This window comes from Hakea prostrata, chromosome 10 (genome assembly GCF_041222555.1).
Source record: "Hakea prostrata isolate BN-2017 chromosome 10, UWA_Hpros_2, whole genome shotgun sequence".
In the NCBI taxonomy this organism is placed as follows: Eukaryota; Viridiplantae; Streptophyta; class Magnoliopsida; order Proteales; family Proteaceae; genus Hakea; species Hakea prostrata.
This window is the reverse complement of record NC_142609.1, coordinates 48,864,070-48,875,598: the sequence shown is the minus strand read 5'-3', so window position 1 is coordinate 48,875,598 and position 11,529 is coordinate 48,864,070. Positions and strand designations below refer to the sequence as shown.

The 11,529-nt window shown below is 36.4% G+C and overlaps 1 protein-coding gene across 2 annotated transcripts; it reads right to left on the bottom strand.

Annotated features, from left to right (window-relative positions):
- Positions 1–2,156: 2,156 nt before the first annotated feature.
- LOC149003673 (Peptide chain release factor 2) lies at positions 2,157–7,725 on the bottom strand. Of its 2 annotated transcripts, XM_089138295.1 has the most exons (7): positions 7,046–7,725; positions 6,716–6,928; positions 5,934–6,035; positions 5,556–5,693; positions 3,981–4,285; positions 3,681–3,834; positions 2,157–3,591 (listed from the first exon to the last, which is right to left on the bottom strand). In XM_089138295.1, exons 1-7 carry the CDS (start codon positions 7,478–7,480, stop codon positions 3,457–3,459), a joined length of 1,482 nt encoding a protein of 493 aa, XP_088994421.1. In that variant the 5' UTR covers positions 7,481–7,725; the 3' UTR covers positions 2,157–3,456. The 2 variants fall into 2 exon arrangements, with proteins under 2 accessions (XP_088994421.1, XP_088994422.1); XM_089138296.1 differs by lacking the exon at positions 2,157–3,591 and having other exon boundaries at positions 3,687–3,845.
- Positions 7,726–11,529: the final 3,804 nt, after the last annotated feature.

Sequence of the window (11,529 nt, the reverse complement as noted above, 5' to 3'; positions counted from 1 at the left end):
CTCTTGGGGTTGAAAAATATTCAATTAAGGACATATTATAATTTTTGCCCAAAATACCTTATAAATTTTTTTATTTCCTTTCTTCAGTTAGTCTTTTTATTTCTTTTCTTTAGTTGATAGTATATACAGAAGCTTGCTCTAATACTAAATTATTAATATTTTGTACCAGTACTGTTCAAGATTTGAATAAGTTGAGTGGAAAAATTGAAAAGATATAAAGACGTTTTGGTCATGAAATGTCAAACAAGTGTCTTTAATTGACGGTGTGTCTAATTGATTTTTTTGGATATTATAAGGATACTAATGTAAAATTTTATTTTGTCAGAACTAAGAATGACGGAAAACATCCTCTGTTGTGCAAAGCAATACACTTTTATGCCAAACAAGTGGTTGAGAAAATTTTAAAATAAAAGAGTATTAAAATTTTTTAATTTAAAATTAAACCTCTAATCACAGTCTTTTATTTGACATAAAAGTGCACAACAGAGAGATGTGCATATCAGAGGAGTTTTTTTTTTTTTTAAAGAATGACATGGATCAAAATTAGAGATCCAAATGAAAATTAATTTATAATTTATTGACATTAATATTTTTTCTATTTTTGAAAATGATAACTAATATATTTTCAACCTTTAACTTACATGAAAAAAAAGATCTCAATACCATCAACCAACATTACAAAAAAAAATTAAAAAAAAGGAGAATTTTATTTTGAGATAGAACATGTGTCAACTATTCAACCATGTAAATTAAAAATTTTCAATCTTGCCTACAGATTCTCTACATCCAATCTTGCCCTTCTACTCATCCACACTTACATACCTTCACATGAGTGTGGAATCCACACTACCATACTTGATACGGAGAGAACCTACGAGTTGTAGGTCCCGCATTCATGTGTATATGAATAAATGAGTAAGTAGAGGAGCAGACTAAGTGGAGAGGATCTCCATTCTCCACTACCTTGGCCTAGCCTCGCCAAGCTCAATCCATGGCCTGCAAGTTTCTACTGAGCTTTGAGGTTGGTCGTTGGCTTGTGGCCTTTGCTAGGTCGGTTTCTTCGTTGTCAACAGCAGAATCGCACACATAAAAGAGGAGAGGCATCTAGTGACTGTGTGGTGAATTATTGGCATCCATGTCGACAGTTGCTGAAGAAGCCCCTGCCGAGGAAAACGAAGGCAGTAAAAGTAGCATTAGAGTACGGAAGGGATAAACACCGTAGAGAAGGAGCAAGATGGAAGTGGCAGACCAATTCCAAATTCTCAACAGAATTGTTTTTGACCTGTTCGGTTAACAGACAAATTTACAAGGATTAATGACAGATTAATATTCTCTTGCCTCTATGTTCTCCTTATTATTACCGGTGCAAGACTTTCTCCTCTCTCTCTCTCTCTCTCTCCTCCCAGGTGTCTAGCACTCTCTAGCACTCTTGGGTTTTTCTGTTGAAAGTGCATGTGAAAATTGGGGTGAAATGTTTATTTCACGAAGGTCAAGGGAGACAACCTTGCAGGGGCTCGCATAAAGGATCGATGCTGGAACCATATTCCCAATGAGTTTCCACATTATCTCCAGTGAAGAGGAGAGCAGCTCCACGCCATGCAATGACTAGATGATGACTCTGATTCTCTACTCACGTAAATTTTTTGTGTTTTTATTTATTTATTTTTTTTTTTCTCCACATATTAGAAGTAGGATCACTTAATAAAAGTATTGACAAAATAAACTAGAGGTAAGAGCCCAAGTGGGTTCCACGTAAACCCACTCCTAATGTGTGATGAAAAAGTTCAAATCACTTTCCTATCAGAAGGGCACATAGTACTTTTTTTCCTATCAGGAGAGCACATAGTACTTTTTTGACATTTTTTTACCACTCATACTGTGTGAAGCCCCTACATCTGAATATATTAAAAAATATATTAATATCACATGGATCTCACACATAATATGTGGTAAAAAAGCATCAGGAGAGCACTATTGGCTGATCTGACGAAGAGGCGATCCCATATTGTGTTGAAGAGGTTAGAGGAAAACTCAAACTTGTGGAGGATTTGAACCCGCAAATGATGGGGTACACAGGGTTAGGGTGATGATTTTTTTGTTTTTAATGTTTTATTATTTTCTACTTGTGGACCTCACATAATTTATCATTGTAAGACTATCGAAGGAGCACAGGCAGAGGAGATGATCCACACTCCAGATGATGAGCCTCAATGTCTCAAGGTAGGGTTTCCACCTATTGTACATTCAAGAAAAACGACAATGCCCTCCTTGCTAGGTGGTCTGCAATATAGTTGACCAACCTAAGAATATAAGAGAAGAAACATTCCTCCAAAACAGAACTAAGATGTAAAATATCAAATACAATGGGCCTAATGTCATGGGGTGGAATTGATGCACCATCCATAATCAGATTAATCAACACTTGGCAAACTGATTCAACTAAGACTCCTTCTACTACCTCTGCCAGTGTGTAGAGTAATCCGGATCAAATGGCGAAAGCTTCACTCATCAAAGCTGATGAGGACTGTTCCGGTTCTGAAACCACATCAGTAGTAGTTGCGTGTGCGAGAGTGATAAGAAGTGCACTAAAAATTTTGAACTGATGATGACACTCCTCGATATAAAATGATCAGCAGATTACCAACCTACCTCCATTGCTTTTCAGAAAGTAAAAGTCATCTGGATCTTCAATTGAAAGTTGAAACCTGGTAGAGTAGGCGAAGGATGTTTACTAGACACCTGCTCTGTAAGTGAATTACCAATTTGGAAAGGAATCATGGATGGCTTTGAAACCTCCATTCTTGAGCCACCTATCAAATATGTTGACCTACTTCAAAATTATAATCAGTCATACATATGGGTTATTCTCGACAGTTTCCAAATGGATCATGGTTGTTGTTGAGTTGATGATAACTTCATTTTATACAAATTCCAAGCTCATCTTAAAAAGCCATGATTATTTATGCAAAGGTCACGTTATCTGCTCCAACACGTAACAGGCAAAAGCTTTAAGCTAGTAGGTGAAGAGATCATAATTAGAGAAACACACATAATGTACTATCAATGTTAATTAAATAAAATGCGATCGCCTGCACAAGTTTGCTACAGTAATTGTAATATATAAGAAGCCAGAAAGAGTTCTTTAGGTCATTAAATAAATGAAGACATCAAATTCAATCCTTTTTGATGAAGTAAGGATTGAAGACTATTAGTAGCTAAAACAAGTACATACCGAGTAAATTCATCCAGTAATTCAGAAGTTTACGTGATTCAAAACTCCATATAAGAACCTTCATAATACTTGCCGACAATATCCAATGCACTGGAACAATCTCTGGACTGCCAATATGGTCAACTCTAATAAGCAAATTCCCGCCACCTTTGTGCAGCCATTTCCCAGGAAAGAAATTGGTGGACTCTCCAGGGAAGAACAGTATTGAGGATTTTGACCTTTATTCATATGTTATCCTGATTTTTATCCAAAGATGCAGATAGGAAACTCAAGATGAATCCATCGAGATCACCTTCAAGAACTGAATCAGGATCAGAGACCTCGTAATTTGTTCGAAGATCCTTCACCATGCGATAGGGCTACACAAAGACAAAGGAGCCTTTAGTGAGTAAAAAGTTGAATTATTGGCAAGCAAATATATTAAGGGAATTAATTTAAAGAATCATACATGGAGAACGTAAGTTCGTATCTGGTTGCCCCAACTAATTTCAGTGAGGGACTGTGTATGCTGAGCATTCAACTGAGCTTGGCGGGCCATCTCGAGCTGGTTTAACCGAGACTGAAGCACAGACATCGCCATAGACTTATTTTGATGTTGTGACCTGCTTTCATACTAAATCAAATTTTCTACTTGAGATTAAAAGAACATGAAGTACAGGTGCACATGTGCTTCATTTACATGAGAAGTAAATTTATCTTTCAGCTCTATGATCAGTATAAATGCAAATGAGAGATTGTTCATGCCTACCTTTCATTTTGACATGTGGCAGTAACTCCAGTAGGAATGTGCACTATTCTGACTGCACTTTCAGTTGTGTTAACATGCTGGCCACCAGCTCCTCCGGCACGAAAGCGCTCAATGCGCAGATCAGATTCATTAATTTGGTAAACGGATGATGTCTCACCCAAGATGGGAATCACAGCTACAGCAGCAAAAGAAGTATGCCGTCGTTTTCCACTGTCAAAAGGTGAAATTCGCACCAACCTGTGTACCCCAACCTCTGCCTTGGCATAACCAAAAGCAAATTCACCGTCTACCTTAATCGTTGCTCGCTGAAAATGAGAATAATTTATGATTAAATGATATTCCACATTTTGTCCATCACAATTTCCACACTTGATACATAAAATATTAACTTATAAAAAGTTTGTATAAATTTTTTTACTTAAAAAGCCAATGATGAAGTTACTTCCTCGACTAAAAGTGGTACTTGCAAAGGTGAGACATTTTAGAGTACCACTTGAAACACAAACAAATAAAGGAGTCAAAATCAACAAATAACCAGTTCAACATGAAACTATACTGCCAAAAAAATGATATCTGTGGATTAAGCCAAAAACCCAACCGAATTGAACTCTCCAGGGAGCCCCAAATTGGGGGAATATCAGAAGGAAGGAGAAAACGATAAAGACATAGATTAGAGGGTCTAGACCATTTTATAATTATGAATCTGGGTTTAGCAACACAATTCACCTCGGATATTCAAAAAGAATGTCATAAGACCCTGATATCCAAGGGAAAGTAAACTGCACCATATAGGGAAGGGCACGGGGGATCATTTCCACCCAACCATGTGAGGGACAGAATTGAAATACAAAGACACATGGCAAGTATTCATTGCAGAGCAGCATACTTGCCATTGAGAATTCTCAGAGGGTATGGCTGAGGGGGAAAGGTGCTAGTTAGGGTATGTCTTGGGGTGATGTTTTAGGGTATATGAAGAGAAAGAGGGGAGAAGAGAGGGGTAAGAGAGAGGTATGCGAGAAGTGAGAAACTGTGGGGAGAGGAAGACTCTCAGGTTTTGGGGCAAATAGAATAGGATATTCAGGGGTTTTGGAAATACTTGTATAACAGTTGATCAAGTCAATTGCAGCGCCGAATCAACTGAAGTATTTCACATTCCATTTTCCTGTGTATTCATTTTATTTGCAGAGTGTGTGAGTTGTCTGTGGACTGTGAGGAATCATGTGTGAATTGTAGGTCAACAGTGAGGTATTTGAAGGTATATCACATCAGGAAGGAGCTCGGTTGCAGGGTTTGACTGAGGAAGTAGTTGGGGTCCTATCAGAATGAAAACAGCTGATGAACTTTTACTCATACAGAGGATTCGTAGTTTTCTAAACACCCAGCTTGAGCAATCTCCTTTATTCAACCTCAAGGGAACATTAATATTTATTGTTATTTAAATCCATACATATAATTTCCCTTGAAGCTTCTATTCACTGAGCACAAGCAGTGTATACTATTAAAAGCACATTCTCAGATGTTAAAAGAAAGAATAGAAAAAAAAGCATGGTCAAGATAAAAGGTCTGGAATTGAACCTTAATCCCTGCAATCTCACCATGCATTTCGTCCACAACAGTGACTCCATATCTGTGGCGTTGAGCCCATGATTTATACATGTTCATCACCATTGCAGCCCAGTCCATGCTTTCCGTACCCCCAGCTCCTGCTTGAACCTGCATTAGGTACCAATACCAATATTGAAATAGAGTATGGCTCTGCATAAACAGATATTTTCCAACTTCCCACTTAATGATGATTTATAACAGCACGTCAATGCTCTAAAGCACAGGCTGCACAGGCTATGAAGGATATAACTATATTTTATGTGAGAAATGATGTTTCAAAATGCCTGGCCAACATAAAGCCAGTAGTGAACAGAAGAAGACTGTTTCAACAACAATTTTAGATATTACCTCTATGAAGCAAGAACAAGGATCCTGTTCCCCAGCCAACAAAGCTTCGAGCTCTTTCTCCTTCACACTCCTCCTCATACTGAGTAAAGCTCTCAGGGATTCCTACCAAAGAAGAAATAAAATTTCCTTCACTTTCAGTGAGAACAAAAAGATTTCAAACCAAGTACAAAATACTCTAAAGGTAATCAGCAGGATGTTTTAGCATATCAATATTGATTCATAAGATTATCATCTAAAAATAAACGCAATGTCCTGCATAATATTTGCACTATTAGCCAATAAATCCTTACAACACAAGAACGTCACTTACGAAAGATAAGCCCACATTTGGCTTAAGAAGAAAGGATTTGGGGAATAACAATCAGATCAGGGCTAATGGGCTCTTAATACATTGACCAATAATGCTTTCTTTGTGTCTGCTATCAATCTTCAGTAAATGCGACACTGACTTGGAAGCAACCTTTATCAATGAGGAATGGGCATTCAAGTGCAAATATCAAAACGGCTAGGCCACTCAATTACAGAGGAAGAAGTGAAATATAACTTTGTAAAATCAAATCGAGAGAAAGGAATAGTTTTGATGTTCCCGGAAAATGGATATCTTGTTTTAAATTATGAGTTGGTTCAAGCTCTACATAACTGAGAGTACAGATATAAATATCGTGGCATTCTTTCAATAAGGCTCATGTAAGTCCTCCAGTACTTATGAAATAAAAAGGGAATACTAGCAAATACCAAGAAGCAAATGGAATACATGCCTATAAGCAAAAGCAAGTCCCCACCGATTCCAATTCTCCATCGTTCTCTTCTCGTGCCAGCTTCAGCATATCTATGTGCTCGAGCAATTCTCTCTCGAACCCATTCACCTCTTCCATCTTTCGCAAGATTGACCCATGTTCACGGCTAATTTTTCCAGCATGAACTGGATCATCCCAAAGGTTAGCTTTATTCAGCTCTGCTGACAGCATTGCCAGCCTAACTACCATCTTCTTCCACTGTTACCATACAATCATGAAAACTTAATTCTGGGTCTCAAGCAAATAATGAAAATTTGAATTTTCCCTCGATATACTTAATTAAAATTTACAAATGAAGGTAGCTCCCACATGTACCTGTAATCTCTTCTTAATTAGCTGAATCGATTGAGCAATGGCGGCTGCATGGCTCTTCCAATCTCCTTCGTTCTCATCAAGTATTGGCCATTGACCAGCGACGATACCATCAACAGTTAAGCCATCGGAAGTCCTGGGTACGGTAGCGGCCTGAGAAGTGAACCAACAGCGAAGACCGACACCGACATGAAAAGTAGCAGGGATTTTTGTGGTTCTGACATCTGGAGAAGATAAGCCCAAAGTATACCGCAAAACCCTAAACCCAGAAGGAACCGTAGACTGTGAATACTCTGTTTCGACAGTGGAAGGTTTCTTTGACTCACAGAAACATGAAATTAGAGAGCAGAGTTTCAGAATTCCACTTCTAGAATTTTGAGGGATAAAAAATGATCTGTTAAATGATGATGCCTTCTTCAAACTTGGGAAAAACCCCATTTCGCAACAAGATGGGACACAGCGTCCCAATACCAAGAGAGGTGTCACTTTGTATTTAATGGAGGAAAAGCGTGATATTTGTAAAGGAAAATGAGAAATATTGAGAAATTCTATTCATGAACTAAAGAACTAAAAGGTGGTTCGTCTTCATAGGGTCTCAAGAACTCGGCACATCAATACGAAACGGAGAAGATCCCATGAAGTCATGAACAAGGGTTGTCAAACCCTAGACTGAACCGATCGAGTCAAACTCGAACCGAATGAATGTAATCTAACCTCATCGGTTTGGTCTCGGATTATGATATGTGGATCTTACCCGATCTACCAAATCTGAACCCGATACTGAGAAATCAAACTGCCCGAAAACCAGACCGAAACCAATGCTATCGGCAAATTATGAGATTTTTCATTATTTTAAATCGTTGGCATCTATTATCAGTTTTATTTTTATTTAAAATAATAAAAAAACTTTCAAAATCCGTAATAAATTTTTTGTCTATTATAAATAATGGTGAAAATTTTATTCTCTTCATTTATGCACAAGTTTACTTAAAATTTTATGGCTAAGATGAAGATAAAATAGTCAATAAATATTTTTTTTATAAAAGTCATATTTTTCCCCTCTTTTATCACTTGCTCACTTTATTTACTAACCATTTTTTTATTTTGATTTCAAACTTATTTTTTATTCCATAATTTATTTTCGACAAAATTTACCAAACCATTTTTCATTCTTGACCGATAATAAATTTTTGTATTTATTTCTTGTAAATAGACATAATAAAGAATAAGAATTGATACCAATAACAGCCTTAGCCCCATTCCTAAATATAAATAAACAGCGAAATATTGAAGACATGTATTTGTAATTTTAAGTAATAGAAATTTTTGTTTTTTCATTAAAAAGAAAAACTTATTCAAATAATACGGGTTGCATTTTTTATTTTTTTTTAAATAAGGGTTTCATTTTTTCATCTATTTTTAATGAACAAACAACATGCATTTTTTGCATGTTCTCTGCTTATAAGAACTTATTATTCAAAATATTAATCATATATAACTATTTTTCATTGCTTTTTTTTTTAAGTGTTTTTTATAACAATTTTTCTTTTGTTTTTGAGTTGGATGTTAGATATTTATAATAAGACGAGAAGATTTTACAACGATGAGACATTTGAGGAAATCAATTACAAGAATTATTTTAATAATATTTGACCAATTTTTAAAATAACAGTGAATTATTGGAGCAGGATTGGGACAGTAGTTTTGAACATACTGTTCACACTAGAAATTGATTTGCCACAAATATATGAAAAGAGGCAGAAAACATGACCAATTAAAAAGCTGCTCAAAAAGCTGTCAAGCGAACAAGTAAAAAGCTGCACGGAAAGCAGATTGTTGTTTTTTTTTTGAGCAAATTGCAATGACACCCCAAAATTGAGACTTTAAAGCACTGACACCCCACTTTATGTTTAAAAAACACAAACACCCCAATTCATTAAACACACTAGTCCATTATGTTAGTGAAACTGTTAGAAAGGAATCATTATTAATGTTGGACGTGGGGCTCTCGTTGATGAGAAGGAGCTGGTTCGGTGTTTGGTGCAAGTGGAAATTGGTGGTGCCGGTTTGGATGTGTATGAAAATGAACCAGAAGTGCCCCAGGAGCTAGACCTAGGGTGTCGAACGGTGAGAGAAATAGGGGCGGCTGTGGTTGCCGACGGGGAGGGGATCTGATCGTTGCTGGCAGTGGACAATTTTTAGTGGCGGTGACTATTTTCTGGTGTGGGATGGGAAGAAGATGGGTGACAGGAGAATCCCTTCACCCACCTATAGTTGGGTGAATATTTTAAATGCTCTAAATATAAGGATATTTTTGTCATTTTATTTTTTCATGAATTTTTCTTTTATTTTTGATAAATGAAAATAAGATTGATTAGAGAATAAGTTTGATAGAGAAGGGTATAATAGTCTTTGTAATAATATAACTAACCACTCTAACAGAATATGACCTATGTGTTTTTCAAACATAAAGTGGGGTGTCAGTGCTTTAAGGTCTCTATTTTGGGGTGCCAGTGCAATTTGCTCTTTTTTTTTTTACATGAATAAATAATATATTAAGATAAAAAGCAACACAAACAAAAATATCCTTCAATATATGAAGAGTCTCTTTTGGCATCTTTCCTTTAATTGTTGTTTTTTTTTTGTTTGGAACGGAGGTGCCAGCATGTGCGCACCACGATTTACTTCTTCAAGGGGGAGCTCAGAACCTCCTCTAGGAAAGTTGGATCTTTAACCACTTTAACATATCATCTTTGGCAACCCCACTATAGTTATCAAAAGTATTATTATTTGACTATCTCAGGAGGAAGTATTATTTAATTAAGTCCATTTCTTTGTATTCTTATTTAGTAGAAAATGGACCATCCATTTCTCTCTAAATGAACGACAAATGTCCATCTATCACATCTAAAGGTTGAGGTAAGATTTAGAAAATAAAATTTTTTTATTTAAATTTAATTTGAACCTTTGAATGTCACTGATGGACATGTGTCCTTCATCCAGAAGAAAATGAATAGTCAGAAATGAACTTAATAAAATTCCAAGAAGGAGATAGATACATTTTAATCACGTATACGAGCCTCATTGAACAATATATTGATTACCTTTTAACAATTCATTGGTCATTGCACGGTTCTACTCATCTGAACTAAACACCGGTGGAGTTGCTATTTTATCCATCGAGAAACATGTTATTGTTCAAAAATCTGCATGAGCGCAATCTGGTCCAAACTAGGTTCCTAGAAATCATAGAAAGTGAGAGTGGGCCGCGCCTCTAAGGACGGAAAGCCACCTCCAATGATTAAGTCAAACTAAGGAAAATACAGATCTTCATGTTGAGGAGTAAATGCTCCAAGAAAGAATGTCTTCTTTGAAACTTGCAGGAGAATAAATATCGGAATTATTGTAACTAGGCCTACCCTCTTTTTTTTTTTTTTTTTTTTTTTTTTTTAAGAGGTTCATCCGGGCCAACTTAAACACACCACGATTACATCCTCAAGGGAGCTTTTATATAATTAATGCCGCGGAATGGGTGCGAACCCAAGACCTCCCCTCTTTGTGCTGAGTGTATTGCTTATATATCAATCTCATACCTTTGATATTGCCAGAATGCATCATTACCGTCCAATCTTCCACATCATGATGAAGGGTTGTGATTACTCACGGTATATTACTTAATCACCAAGTTAATAACTCAATCTTTCTAGAGAAGCTTCAAGCCAGCTGCATCTTATCCTAAACTGATCAAGAGCTCAAAGTTATGTGGGCTCAAATGTGACAGCTATCCCTTAATTCAACAAACAAAAGTATGAACGAATGAGAAACTTCCCGATAAGCGTTGAGCATTTAATTTTGAATTTAATGCCTTGATTGATGTTTGGATAAAGATGAGTTGAATACCCTCGCAGTGTTACTTTTGCCGAGAATTAGCGTCTCGAGTGCTTAGTAAGGTGTTATCCAAGAAGTCTCAAATGCCACATGACATTCACTGAGAGACGTTCTTTAAAGCCAACAATTCTTCCCAGAAGTGGCATATTGAGAAGTACTAGACGAACCTTTTGAACTAGGTTTAGCCAAGTGTTCTCAATTGAATGATTAACACCGGTTTAATGGTTTAAACCACAACCTGTGTAACACATGCCAATTCATCCATACAAGGGAAGTAGCTTTCAAATGGATAGAAATTTTGACAATAGCTCTTAATCAAGGAATTTTATCTATTTGTTAGATTGGATATTCAGTCAAAATGGTGGTTTATGGCCTTCTATTGTGATTTGCGTGATGATTAACCAAGAATTGCAAAGAGAATCAAAAGGGAGAGACACACAATATGATGACGGAGTTCGGCTTACGCCTACATCTTCGAGACTCAAGAAAAAGTCCAATCACTATATCAGAGTTTCAAAATTCTTACAGACTTTGGAGAGAAAATGTACAATAGAGAAAACTAAGTGTAATGATCTTCTTGACGTTATCCACTCCTGAAA